The sequence below is a fragment of the Ctenopharyngodon idella genome, chromosome 5 (genome assembly GCF_019924925.1).
Source record: "Ctenopharyngodon idella isolate HZGC_01 chromosome 5, HZGC01, whole genome shotgun sequence".
Lineage (NCBI taxonomy): Eukaryota > Metazoa > Chordata > Actinopteri > Cypriniformes > Xenocyprididae > Ctenopharyngodon > Ctenopharyngodon idella.
Genome location: NC_067224.1, coordinates 41,304,183 through 41,319,386, shown reverse-complemented (window position 1 = coordinate 41,319,386; position 15,204 = coordinate 41,304,183). Strand labels below are relative to the sequence as shown.

Here is a 15,204-nt window from a genome sequence, read left to right as displayed (position 1 = left end):
CCCTAATCAGGGTTACACTGTTACATACCTGAAAGATCCTGTTCTCCTGGTAATTCATATTATTTACATTCGCCCACTGCAGAGAAATCTGAATATGGAGAATATAAGTCTGCATTTACTTTTTTACTTTTGGATGAAATGCTTGTTTGTCTGAAAAACAATGATACATACAGTTATTCTATTTCAAAATGTGTGTTCTTGTCAGTAAGGTTTTTGGTTTGGTCTGTGTGATCCCGCCCACTGCCAATTTAGCCAACAGCATTACAACAACCCAGATTGCCAGTTCATGGAAAACAACGTGTGTTGCAGCCATGGAAGCCAACAAACAAAGTGGATCAGAGATTGCAGATTCTACCTGACCTAAAAAGCCGTGGCATTTGTGAACATAGCTTCTAAACCAAAAGAGTAAAAAACAGATAAATATTACAGTGTAAGGCTTTTCTAAAATCTTCACTCACGCAGGGTATTATAAACGTTTCTTCCTTTTGTTCGCTTTTAGGCCTAATATATTCGCATTCTTTACTGTGGTGAAGTAGAAAGAACACTATAGGACAGAAACCTTTTTGCTGGCATGTCAATTTCTATTTAACACAGTTTACGCTTGTTATTAGACTTTATAAGGCGCGTCAAGTTTATTTGTATAGCGCGTTTCACACACGCCGTGATTTTTAGTTTCGCTTTCTCTGGCAGCGCTAAATCAAATATAGCCTGAATGTCTTGCCCCTGCTGAAGATAAAACTCGCTCTTCAGACCTTTTACAACAAGTGTCAGTTGCTTGTAACATCAGGAGATAACATGAAGATATTATTAAAGAGAAATGGTCTCTTTTCTGCTCGTGTCCCTCATCCCTCTCAAAGAGCAGAGCGGTAGGCTATATGATGCATCTTTGCATGGAAATAAAAAACTAATGTTTTTTAGAATAGTACTTCACTTTCTTATTATTTAGGTTACCATTATTTACCGATATTTATTTCTTAGTTTTACAGGCTGTAGTGTGTCGTTTCACTGAAGGAATAGCTCAAATAAACATGCACGCCTGTTTCAAAATGGATGTTTGAGCATTTGTTTATTTTTATTTTTTATATTTCAGAATTTATTTCATTGAGGTATATATATACACACACAAACATAAACACACACCCTCCAAATATTTATATGTATGATAACCATCATATTTAATATGTTTTTTAAATATAGGCTAGTTCAATAAAATAGTAAAATAGTTCCAACAGATTTTCCTGTGGTACCGAAATTGGTATTGAGAACCGTAAAATTTTACTGGTAGGCTATTGGTACCGACTACTGGAATTTTGGTACCTTGACAACACTAACAATAAACATTATTAGCTCCATTGGCACAACGACAAGTCCCATGATTCCACACTCATGCACTGCATCGTCAGTCTGAGTTTATTGTTTTGAATCGGTTAGTAGCGGAAAATTACATATTGTGCATTTAACATGAGTTAATGAAAATATTACTAAGTATTTCACACAATGTATTAATATTAACAAATGCAATTTTTGATTTCAATAATGTATTAGTAAATGTTGAAATTAAAGATTAAGAAATGCTGTATAAATAGTTGATTATTAGTTCAAGTTAATCAATGTAATTAATTAATATTAACTAATGTAACTTACTGTAAAGTGTTACCTACTTTTTCTTCTCAGGAGTGAAAACTTTGCTCTTTGAGGGAGAGCAGGACCATCTCATTCCTTCCACCTCTAAGGCGCTTTTGGAAAGCAATTTTTTTTTTATTGTGGCTGTACGCATTATTGCGCACTGTTTTTTGAACCGAGGCCCACATTTTGCTGGACTGAGCCCTGCAATTATGCATGTGTTATTCGGGGGAGAACCAGAGACCGCAACAATAACAGAATCGGACTGTGTGGACCAGGATGTCCGGGAAGTTTTACAGTTGGTCTGTTGATGTTTTTTTTCCCCCCTAATTTATAAATATCTTATAGTTTTTATCTTTAGTGTACATACAAATCCCTTGCAGATTATGCAGGATGTTTTTTTTTTTTTTTTTTTTTTTTTTAAAAAGAGGGATCATAAAACATTTATTATATCTTGGCAAAGCAATTAAGGATGTACTCACACTAGGCACTCTGAATCATGCCCGAGCGCGTTTGACCCCAAAAGCCCGGTTCGTTTGACTAGTGTGATCTCTCCGAACCATGCCCGGGCAAAGTAGTACCTGAATTTACACAGATGAACCAGTTCTTAAGTTTATATGCCATTGTTTCATCAGTAAACAATCTGAATTGAGAAAAGCGCTATATAAATGATGACTTGACTTGACTTTCATAACATTGTTTGTCCTCAAGCATCAGTAATTGTTTGTAGCCTTGCGTGATAGCTGGGTATGAATCTTTGGGCAGTGAATCTGTTCAAGGATTTTTTTTTTTTCACAATTAGCTAGGCTACTCTATCTCTGTCTTACATGTTCTGCTTGTTTGAGTCTTCAACCACATGATGTTTGATCCAGCTTTGCCACTCAGGACAATTGAGTCAGTAGGTTCAGATATCACACTAGGTTGCCAGTAGTCATTTGTTTTCAACGAGTCAACATATTTTCTTAAGACTGTTTTGTTTAAATACATGGTATGTAAACCTGCATAGAACAATTAAATTGTTTTGTCTTGTGAAATGTATGTAAATATCTGTTATTGCATGGTAAGGCTCTGTTTTGATTGAGCTCTGTTTTGCACAGTTGGAAGAAAACAGCAACTTCTCAGAGGAACAAAAGGCAAAAGTTCTCTCTGTGACCCCCCCTTGGGATCTCCCCGGTGTTACGGCAGAAAACAGATGGTGGCTGAGGAAGAAAATTCTTCTTCACTCTGTAAGTTTATCCTTCTACAGTAGAGCACAGTGAATGTAAAGTTGTAAGAGAAACCAGGAAAAAAACACGTTCCCTTTCAGTCGGTCACGTTCGACATACGTCAGAAGTGAACCAACGAATTGGGATATCGCATGAGAGCCCTATCACCTTTGAGTGTAACTAAACGAGCCAATGGACATTGGCGTGCGAGCTTTGCATCACACGCACCGCCCCCGTGAGTGGGTATAAATGTGATCTTTCGCTGAGGAGACGAGCATGTAGCCCGAACTCAGCGGTGGCACAGGAACTGTACGTCTCTGTTCCCTCCTTCAGGGAACGAGTGTCACATATGTAACCAAGACGTTTTACAGCATCAATTTAAAACGTGTATATGTGTGTTCGTAAAGTGTGTGTGTGTGTGTGTGTATATATAATGAATTATAAATAAAATAATATAGCCTTCAAAATAGGTAGTATTTCTTTATTAAAGGATTAGTACACTTTCAAATAAAATTTTCCTGATAATTTACTCACCTCTATGTCATCCAAGATGTTTATATATTTCTTTCTTCAGTCAAAAAGAAATTAAGGTTTTTGATGAAAACATTCCAGGATTATTCTCCTTATAGTGGACTTCAACTGGCCCCAAACAGTTGAAGGTCAAAATGACAGTTTCAGTGCAGCTTCAAAGGGCTTTAAACGATATACAGCACGCCAAATACGCTTATTATTATTATTATTGATCGACTGATATTGATTTTTTATAACCGATACCGGTAATTTGTGTGTTTATGTGCCCGATAACCGATATGCAGAACCGATATTTATTTACTGTTATACTTCTGTTTTTGACACAATTACAACACCACTGAACTGAACAAACCATTTTATTTATAACGATCACTCCCTCCTTGCATACAAATCAAAACAAATCTTATTTATACACCAATAAATAGAGGGGTATGAAAGTGCAAAAAAAAATTAAAAAAGTGCACTGTTACTAAACTGTTTTTGTTGAAAATTAGTAGTCTTTCATGTTAATTTTAATCTTCATATTACAAAAATAATTTTATTTATAAAAAGCATCAGCAGCAACACTAACGTTAACAATAAGCAAAATAAATGTACAATGTCTAATGTTTTCAAATGAAGAAAATAAATTAAAGACAGGAGTCATATCAACTTTGCAGAAATGTATTACTTCATTTTAAACTACAGTTTTAGTAGATTTATAAGCTGTTTAATGGGCTAAAGAATGAAGAATAATTAGCTGGATAATGTTAAATAACTGAATAATATTCTCTGGAATATTGGAATATAACAAACAAAACATCGTATCTTATTGCATTTCTCAACTGGTATGTTATAGCAGAATTATTAATAATGTTTTTGTCATTCTAGATTATGAATAATCTGCTGACAAAGCGCTGTTTATCTATGCATTTACACAGAACTATTCTTAAACTGCGACCGCTCGCAGAGATAATAAATAATTAATTTCCAGAGAGTTGCGTTTACTTGGATGTTTATTCGCGAATTAATGGTTATATACACCGCATTCCAAATTATTATGCAAGTGACATATCAGTAAGATTTCAGTACAATAAACATTCAGATTTTAGTTTTTCTAAGAAAATGTTTGTTTGTTTATTTATCCATGTCTTTTTAGATAACTGGTATCAATCTCAGAAAAAATAATTTGCCAGGTCTATGGAAACCCTACTTACAGGTTGTTCCACATTATTAAGAAAGTCACAGTTCTCATGCAATATGGGGAGGAAGAAAGATCTTTCTGAAGATGAAAAGCATGAAATGGTGCAATGTTGTGCAAAAGGCATGAAAACAACTAATATTGTGTGAAAACTGAATGGAGATGATCAAATTATCATAAGATTTGTGAGTGATTTAGAGCACAGCAGAACTAGTTCAGATAAAGGCTTATTAAAGAAAGTTCCTGTCAAAAAAATTAATTGTATTAAAAGGGCAGCTATAAAAAAGCCAGTGTTGAGCAGCAAACAGGTATTTGAAGCTGCTGGTGTCTCTGGAGTCTCAAGAAGCTCTTCATGCAGGCTGGCAGTTGTGCGTAAAGATGCATTTCAGCCACTCCAAACCAAGCTCACAAAGAGAAACATTTACAGTGGGTTTAGAAATACATGAAGACTCATTTTTAAATAATTTTATTCACTGACTAATGCCGTACTACAATGGATGGTCTAAATGGATGGATTTCTGCATGGTTGGTGAACGGCTACCACGTTCCAACAAGACTGCGACGTCAGCAAGGAGCTAGCGGGTGATGATTTGGGCTGGAAAGCAGCAAAGCAGCAGACGTGCACGCCGTTATCTTGTCTCCCCTCAGATGTGCTGTAATGGCGATCCTGCGTGCAATTTTCAAAACACCCACAATATGGCGGCGTTTATTGGTAAATTGTTATGGTAAAATGCTTAAATATCAGGGAAAATATCGGTAAATCGATATATCGGTCAATCTCTAATTATTATTATTATTATTATTATTTATTTATTTTTATTATTATTATTATTATTTTCTGCAGTTTATTGCAGTTATGAAGAAAATGTTCAGCACCCAAGACTCTGTCACTACGGCCAGTGTCTTTGGGCAGATTGCTGAGGTGAATTGGCAGCAACGGGGATTAGGGGGATTAGGATTGCTTGTGATTTGGTCTTAGTGATTTAGGAGTCCTCTTGACTACTCCTGACGTTTCACAGATTTAGGAGCTAGTTTTAGCGCTAAAATGCTTTGTGAAATACTCTTAAAGCAAACATTTAGGAGTCCTAAAATTAGGACTGACACGCCCATTATTTTTAAGAGTTTCTCCTAAATCGGCAAGTTAGACGCTGCTTTTAGCCTTAAGATGTTTTGTGAATACGGCCCCTGATCTTCACTAAAGTCGCAAATACCAACAAACACACTATTTTTAAGCTGATAAAACACAAGCAATCATGATCTTTCATGTATTTATTGAACACACCCATTAAAGGTGCAGTAAGCGATTTCTGAGAAACGCTGTTGAAAGTGGATCATCAAAACACACTTGTAGCCAATCAGCAGTAAGGGGTGTGTATACTCATGATGGGTGAGGTGCCTGTGCTGCAGAGCATGATAGTGAATTCGGGGGTGGAGCTATCAAGATAGCAGCGTGTTTGTTTTTGGTGGTTTCAAATATCAACAGCATTTCTCAGAAATTGCTTACTGCACCTTTAAACATACAAAGTAATGGTGGGAAAAGTAAGTGAAACCGTGCTTATAATAACTGGTTGAACCACCTTTGGCAGCAATAACCTCAAGCAAGTGCTTCCTGTAGCTGTGAATTAGACCTGCACAATTTTCAGGAGTAATTTTGGACAATTCTTCCTTACAGAACTGTTTCGGCTCACCCATGTTCTTAGGATGTCTGGTATGAATGGCTCTCTTGAGGTCATTCCACAGATTCTCTTTTGGGTTAAGGTCTGGACTGGGCCACTCCAAAAGATGGATTTTATGTCTCCAAAGTGTTTATTTAGTAGATTTTAAAACAATGTTTAGAGTCAATATCCTGCTGCATCACCCAGCTTCTTCTGAGCTTCAGCTTGTGGATAGCCACCATGAGATTATCCTGTAGAATATCCTAATAATCTTGGGAATTCATTTTCCCCTCCACAATGGCAAGCGGTCCAGAGGCAGCAAAGCAGTCCCAAAGCATGATGCTCCCTCCACCATACTTCACTGTTATGGATCATATTAGTATGCTGTTTTCTTTGTATGGCATACATAAAGCTGCATGTTCTTTCCAAAATGTTCTATCATTTGTTTTAGAGTTGTGGAGTGTGAAGGTGGTCTTTGGCAAACTTTAAGTATGCTGCAGTGTTTTGTTTGGAGAGCAATGGCTTCCTTCGTGGTGTCCTTCCATGGATACGTCTATTTAATGTTACCGCGACCGAGAAGACCAACTGAAACTTGCCAATTTTGAAATGGCGACACCTTGATTCTCATTTTATTGATTGGACTCCCGGTTTGCTAACACCTTACTCCAACTGGAATTTAGTGACACCAGAGGCCTAGGCTTTATCCCAAATTCCCAATATCCTCATTCACTATTCCCTACATTGGCCCACTAAACATAGTTCGCTTGATGGAGTTGTAAGACTTGATTTTCCTGCTAAGACAAAAACTGAGATCAAGCACCCTGCAATAAAGCAATAAAACTCATCTGGAGAGAAGATCTCAAAGAAAGAGCATAGGACAACGCCTTGCCCTCACACATCTACAGGATGCAATAGCCCTCCCCCCAACACACACACACTGTAAAAAATATTCCGTAGTTTTTACAAAATAATTTTGGCAGCTGTGGTTGCCAGAATAATTTTGTAAAAAACACAGAAAAATTGTAAACACCTTTACAGAACAAACTGTCAATTTTACAGTATAAAACTGTAATTTACAAACAAGAAAATTTGAATGTAAACAAGTAAATTCAACAATGCACACTACTACTAAAATCTGTTTTGTACCTTTAACATATACTGACAACCACCATAATAATGCAGGTGGTAAAGGAGAAAGCCACATGAAGAATCAGAGTTCATCACAAATAGCTTTTCCACGAGCTGAAGTATATACTAATGTAAAGAGGGTGCAAAGAGTCATTCACGCAAACGCAAAACACCATCATGGTAACCCACAACACTTACATAATGCAATAAACATTCATTAAACAACAGAAGATGTAACATAAAACCCTAATGTACATAACTGATAACAAAAACTATTAAGAAACTTGATTTTTTTAAACAAAATACTTTCAAATGTGGAGTGTCACACAGGGAATTGTGGGAATATCAGTTTACAGTTTTTGACTGTAAATTATACATTGATTTGTTCTTTTTTACTTCTAAAAATTGTAAAATTTACAGCATTTTACTGTGAAAATTACATAAAATGTCTGGTAAGAGCTTTTACAGTTTTTCCCTGTATATAGTACTGGAACTTACTGTTAACCTATTTACAATTTTTTTCCGTAGCGTTTTTACAATATTTTACTGTTAAAATCACATTCATTTTTTATAGCTATAGCTATTTTTGAGTTCCAGCTCTGTGGCCTGTTGCACAAAGCCGGTTTCAGTTTCTACCCAGGTAAGTTCAAGATTAGTTTGAGTAAAATATGTTTTTTTCGGGCTTATGAAGGGGGATTGGTTTTTAGCGGGTTTCATTGCTATGGTAACTTACACTACACGGCTAACCTGCTCAGGAGCAGGTTTTATTCTTGTCATGAATATGGCTCCCACGGAATATTGACTCTCTGCCATTCGGACTCCATTTCCCATAGGCCCTCATTCCTGGGACTGATTGCACTCTCACCTGCACTACATCACGCGCACACTATTTAAGACATGCACACACACCATATCTTTGCGAAGTTTTGATTTGCTATAGTGGTCATTTCTGAGCGTTAGTCTGTGGACTGATATCTTGTTATTACCTGGACTGTTTGTTATCTGTGAACCTTTGCCGCCTGTCCTGAACTTTGCCTGTACTCTGGACTGTGATTGTTTGCCACCTGTCTTGATCCTTGCCTGTGACCCGTCTCTGATTCTTGCTGCCAGCCTCGACCCCTGCCTGTCCCTGTTTACGGTATTGCTCTGTCCTTGTCTGTATCTCTGCTATCGTGAATAAAGCTGCAAATGGATCCACTTCCTGTTGACCCTTCATTACAATTCTAGGTTAGAGATCGCAAACCCAAACTGGACCAATCAGCTGTGAGTAAAGTGACATGTATCTGATGCAATAAAGCCACTCCCCCTGTATCTCTTGCTCCAAATTAAAGCAGTTTATAGTGAAAACATTTTAGAGACAAAATTGCTCATCTTTTGCTGCTAATTATTTATTAATTTATATTATGAATTATGTATAATTCATATAATAGTATATTCATATAACTATTATTATTTGACAATTAATATTTAACTTTGCTTTTAAATTGATATAATACATGCATCGGTATATAAAACTTTTAAACAAATTAAGCTTGTGAATTCATTTGAGCTCTTTGTGAATCTAATGTAAATTACTACATTATAAATTATTAGGCATATTTCTTTGATTCACATGCATTGACATAGTCAGATATTTTCTGTCAGCTGCCTTCTCAAACTTTCACTGCAGCAGTGTTTATTCCTGCCTTGTAAATACATTTAATTTCATGATATTTTTCATAACGATCTAATCTTCAGAAGAGAAGTGACTCAAACGGACACTCTGCATGTTCCGTGTGATTGGCTGTTTGCCGCACGTGTCACGCTTTCAGGTGCACACGCTTCAGAGTTAATCGCAAACTCTGGATTAAACCTGAGTTGACAGAGAAAGTTTATACCGAGCGTTGTGCAACATCTGATCCTGATCTTAACCAGTTTGGATTTATCTGGATTTGTCAACTCTAAACCTACTCTGAAACTCAGAGTTTGTTCAACTAGCTTCATGCAACAGGCCACTGGTGATTGTATTAAAATGTTCACTGAACAGAGTTGCTCATGAGTGAAGATGGCAGGATTCAGGTCACACACCTCTAGCTGAGCACCTGTCTTGATTCTAATCTGAAACTGCAACAGTAGAAATTGAAAAGATGAAAGACTGTATTTCATGCTCATTTTAAATGTGCACATTTAACATTATTTAAACTTCCAGCCTTCCATGCAATCTTTACAATAAATCATAGTGCATGAAAGTGACAATCACTTTGAAACAACGTGTACTGTGAAACACGCTACACAAATAAACCCGAAACTCTTTCCAGTGTTACCATTTGTCAGTCGCTTCGGAGAAAAGTGTCTGCTAAATGATCAAATGTAAATGTATTCAGTGCAGTCAGTATCAGTCCAGTCATTCAGCTCTAAGCCACATTTGGCATCAATAAGATTATGACTTAAAAGATGTTCTGTTGACAAAATAGACATCATGTGATCACTTTAAAAATGATCTTCATCTTCTGCAGTGCCAAATTTAAGTGTAAACAATACATTCCATGGCAGTTTGGAGGCATTGCAATAAAAATATTACACTTACATTGAAAGGATTTTTAATTTAAGTCTAACTTATGAATTAAACAATAAATTCTCTCCTGTTACACCGTGCTTGATCCTTTACTGCTTCCTGTACCCAGTATTACTAAACTCTGCTTAGGGTGTGTCAGACATTTCTATTTGACCACCCATTTCAAATGCGTCCAAATCCAAGAAAAAAAAAAAAAATGACTGGAGCTCTGGATTGACCAATCAGCATCCAGGAACACAACTATCAGTTTTGTAATAATGAGCATTTGCGCTGTTTGCTATATATCAAATGACCAGGACAAAACCTTATTTATCAAGAGCCCTTTATTATTCATTGGAACAGAACCAATGATAGGCAAGAGTGCAATATTTGTTAAAGTAATACATATATTTTTAATCTGCAATTACTGTTGTCATACATGCAATCCAGTCTGTTATTGCTGATTTGATTATTAATGATCAGATATTTATTGCTTAATGAAGGTCAATCGTGAAGAAACAGATTGAAACATGCAGAAACATTTTCAACATTAAACAGAAATGAAGCGCAAACTTTATCAATCTCTGATGCTGTTATAATGGCACACAAATCACATTTTGCAGAAAAGGTAATAATGCTGATCAATGTTAAGAGATAGAAAAAGAAACGAAACACCATTTATTGTTAAATCAACTACATGCAGATCAGTTTAGTCTGTATTTAGATACATCACTGTCATGTTGTGTGTAAGCTTTTCTTTTTTTTTGCTCAACGATTGCACGAATCACTTTCTCCAACTTTTCTTTATTGTTTGCAATGTTTTTTCCAGCTTTGTCCATAAGATCAGTGATCATCTCAGCACTGTAAGATCCTTGAAAAGTCTTATATTTGCTCCTGCTCTCCTCAATTTTATCTGATGGATCAGTAACACGTTTAAATCAGAACACAGTTGATATTTCAGTTTTATTCAGGACATTGTAAGATTTTAACTTGCCTCCACAGTTGACCACATTAAAGAGAGGGATGTGTATCACAGTTGGAACATTTTGGCCTTTGAACACATAGAAGTCCTTCAAGTCCCCAGGGGGTATGATGACTTCAGGGAAAGGGATGTTTTGTTCCCTGCACATCTCAGCAGCTTTCTTCACTGTCTGTAGTGAAAAAGCATTGCAGTGTCACTCAGTTAAAAGTATTGCAGCATCACTGTGGAAGTACTAATGAGTCAGCCGAGAAACTGCCACTGAGATGAATGGGAATGCTAACAGATAGCTCTCTCCATGTATTAGATTTTTGTATATACCATGTAAAGATGTTTAAATTTAAACATATTTAAATGGTTTTCAGCAGGATTCTTCAAAAAAATCTCCTTTTGTGAAGGGTTTGGAACAACTCAAGGGTGAGAAAATTATGACTGAATTTCCATTTATTGGGGAATTATTTCTTTAAAAGAGCTTATATGAGAGTATGTGTACATTATTAAATTAGAGAGAATTATATATAATACCATGAAAGGATCATCATCACTGAAATCCAGGGAAATGATGAGGTCAATCTTTCTATCTTTTCTCAGCACTGAGAAGTAGGGTGAGTTGAGCAACAGTCCAGCGTCTATATAGTCCCTCGTCTCACTTTCCAGTAGAGCGACGGGCACGGGTTCATCTGACAGTATTTGAGTGAGAGATCACAGTGCAAAATGAGTCACATTGAGTCACATTTATTATTCACACTGAAGTGCAAGTTATCAGCAAGTCTCTTCTCACCTGTCATGATGTGGAGAAAGTCATATTTCCTGCCCCAAATCCACATAGCCATGCATCTAATAATGCTCAAGCAAAGATCTGTACAACAAATACATTCTTCAAAATAAAGTTTCTTCAGTGATTCTTTGGTTCCCTAAATGGTTCTTAGGACAGTCTTTGCCCATATAGGGTTCTTGACTTGACTATAAGTCTCTTTGGAGATTAAAAAAGTTACTGATGTTTCATTATAGGTTCTTCAGATCCACGTTTTGTTTTTGTTTTTGCTTTAAAGAACTACATAGCTGATTTTCTAAAGAACTAGCAACATGAATCAAGTCTTATGATTCCTTTACTGATGAACATTGCAAAGCATAAAGAAAGGAAATATGCGTTAAAATGCCCCAGTGAATGTTTGTGTAAGCGTTCTGTGAAGAACATCAAAGGTTCTGTAAGAAATTTTAGTCTTCCTCGACCCAGATTCCACTCCAAAGTATCATCCAAGTAACTCATCCCTAAAATAGCTTAAAAATCATAGAGAAGAATAAAGTCAACAGTTATATTGTTTCTGCATCATTTGGGTAGATCACATCCTGAAATTTTAATTTTAATGTTTAATGTGTTACTTTGTTCTTTGTTACTATGATATGTCCTGAGAGTGATTATTTTGTATTTAATGAATAAACAGTTTTTTTTTTTTTTTTGCATTCATTTTGGATATATTGTCAGCACTTGGCTCGTAGTTCACATAGGTAGGGTACTTTGTACTGTGTGTGTTTGTGTGTGGATGATCGTGTTTGTCCACCACCACCAAAGACTATTTTTGACCCAGGAAAAACCCTGACAATCCTTATGCTGATGCAATGAAACTGAAAAGTAGCCATTCTCAATCTAATGATATGACAAGGAAAACGAAAATGTTTACTAAAGGAGAACAAATGCAGGTTTTTCTCCTCATATTTACCTAAAATGTATTCTCAAGATAAATAATACCTCTCTAGGGTCCTAGTATGAGAAAGTTTGGGCATTAGGAATTAAATCACACTGGTTCAAACTAGAAGATCAGTTATGGTTGTGTAAAGTGCTTTATGCATTAATCTGGCTTAAAAATTAAAAGTGAACTACATTGTAGGCTAGGCTATATATCAGTTCAACCTACCGAATGGCCAGAGTTTGAACCAAACACTCAAATTGTTGGATACATCCATGGTGTAATGCTCCATATACAGTTTTGCAGCTTCTTTATCAGTAAGATTCAGTTCTCCCACTGGAAAAATCAGCTGACTTTCGCCTCCAGCGAGATCTGTATAAAACAGGAGAACATTACTGAGTTCTTCTTATCTAACAACATATAGTTCTAGTCTGTGTAACTACAAACATAATTTACAAACAATTAATTTTTTTGTTGGCCAAAACAGTGGTTTTGTGAAAAAGGCTACTTTCTGTTTGACCAATCAAAATATGCATCGTCACCACTGATTCAGGAAGTGGAGCAGAGGTGCTGAGCAGATGCAGTGAAAGTGAACTGTATCCAGATTCATCTGCTTCATCTCATGTTTGTTGGCAGCATCTTGAGCTTACTGATGTAATATAGTGTGCGTGCATATAAAAATCACACTTATTTGCATTTGAATTATCATCAGTAAACTTATTGAAAGAAATTCTGGGGTCTGCACAATGAATTTCCTCAACTTGATGTCTTTACAAAGTTCTGTCTGCAGGGGTTCAAATCAACAAATCAATTTAATGCTTAAATTAAAACCTCAATCACAGTTTTGATATTTTTGCATTTGCCATTTCTGCTGTTGCACGAATTCTTTGTTTTGTGTAATATTTTTGTTGAATCAATTTTGATTTAACAAATAATCAATTTTGTTGAAGAAACAGTAAATGTAATACATTTTAAACACAGTTATGATGTGAAATAGGGCCAATTTGAATTGAAATTGTATTTCATATTTCAAAAAATAAAAGGTATTCTTCTTAAATCAGTGTTAATAAACAAAATCTCAAGAAAACATGCACTCTGAAAATCTGACAGCATAATCACTGAACAGATTGTACGTCTGTCCCTAACAGCCTCATTTTCATTGGCATCAATATTAAATATATTTGTTGGGCAATAACAGATCAAATGTTCAATGTTTGTTTGTGTCTCTTCAAAAATAAATTTTTAAAAATGGAATGCCAAGAAATACATAATTTCTAGCACACTTTAATAAAAGGTTTACCAGTCAGCGTTTTTCTGATGGATTCATCAAGAGCAGAAGGATCTTTGCCATCCAAAACATAGAGATTCATGTCCACAAGGTCCGAGACCACCTGGCAAAACTTGTCTGCAGGTGGAGAGTCTGGATCTTCTCAAGAAAACACACATTGAACAAACATGAACACAATGAAAAATGTTTTTATCAAATATTTTACTACATGTAATCAATAAATAAAAGCAACAAGAAATGCATTACCTTTCCCCATTTCCTGAAGCATTTTTTTTATTTGAGTAAACAAACGTTGAAAGAAATCTGAAGAGAAAAAAACAGAATTCATAATATGACAATGACAACCCCTACCCCCCCTCCCTTATTTCAATGTTGTTTTAACTTTTGTGGATATTTCAGCTAACAGTTTGCTTCGTACATTGTTTAACAACATTAAGTTAAACTTACCTCATGTTCTCAATTCATGCATTAAATGCATGTCCTTAAAAGAGAGCATGCAGTTTTCTAACGTAGGCCTACTTTGACTTCTCATGTAATGTCAAAGGTAAGACCCATTTCAGATGCGGCCAAAATTACAACAACAGTGGCTGCAAATAAATATATTTTAATTGTTTGAACAAAATTATTGCTAGGGACAATTCAGTAGTCACTGCATATTGGTGGGGACATGTCCCTAGTGTCCTTTATAAATTCAGTGCCCTTGATGAATTGACTGACAGTTTTAGGCAGAAGTGAATCTTTAGAACAAATGCAACTGCACCTTTTATCTTTTGCCAGATGAATTTCACAATCTCTTCTCCATCAGCTAAAGCGCTGCCACACAGAGCTGCAGAAAACACACAATATCAACAAACAGGAAGTTTAAAATAAAAGGAACAAAGGCCTAACATTTTTTTTTAAATAAATAATATACTGTATATATGTATATGCTTGCATTTATAAAGTTTCAACACATTTATTTAATAATTCTGCTTGACTTTTCATCAGAACAATTGTGACATTTAATCAAATTTTAAATGATCAATTGTTTTTGATCTGTGAATTGATTTTAAGTTGGACATTAAAGGTTTTGGTAACACTTTAGTATAGGGAACACGTATTCACTATTAACTATGACTTTTCCCTCAATAAACTCCTAATTTACTGCTTATTAATAGTTAGTAAGTTAGTTGTTAAGTTTAGGTATTAGGTAGGATTAAGAATGTAGAATAAGGTCATGCAGAATAAGGCATTAAAATGTGCTTATTAATTACTAATAAGCAGCTAATATTCTAGTAATATGCATGCTAATAAGCAACTAGTTAAAATACCCTAAAATAAAGTGTTACCAAGGTTTTTATGTCAGTTTGTTAATCGGGGATATATAATGCATTTAATCCCAGTTCACACCATTT

At 35.6% G+C, this 15,204-nt stretch overlaps 1 protein-coding gene across 6 annotated transcripts in view; it reads right to left on the bottom strand.

Annotated features, from left to right (window-relative positions):
• Positions 1 to 10,181: 10,181 nt before the first annotated feature.
• The window catches only part of LOC127512115 (cytosolic phospholipase A2 gamma-like), a 135,692-nt gene continuing 130,669 nt past the window's right edge, over positions 10,182 to 15,204 (bottom strand). For all 6 annotated transcript variants that reach the window (XM_051892741.1, XM_051892742.1, XM_051892745.1 and 3 more), the window contains 8 exons: positions 14,571 to 14,636; positions 14,057 to 14,113; positions 13,823 to 13,948; positions 12,751 to 12,894; positions 11,616 to 11,693; positions 11,360 to 11,514; positions 10,850 to 11,006; positions 10,182 to 10,768 (listed from right to left, as the gene is read on the bottom strand). In XM_051892741.1, the coding sequence (XP_051748701.1) occupies positions 10,560 to 10,768; positions 10,850 to 11,006; positions 11,360 to 11,514; positions 11,616 to 11,693; positions 12,751 to 12,894; positions 13,823 to 13,948; positions 14,057 to 14,113; positions 14,571 to 14,636 (992 nt within the window). In that variant the 3' untranslated portion in view covers positions 10,182 to 10,559. The remainder of the gene's footprint in view (positions 10,769 to 10,849; positions 11,007 to 11,359; positions 11,515 to 11,615; positions 11,694 to 12,750; positions 12,895 to 13,822; positions 13,949 to 14,056; positions 14,114 to 14,570; positions 14,637 to 15,204) is intronic.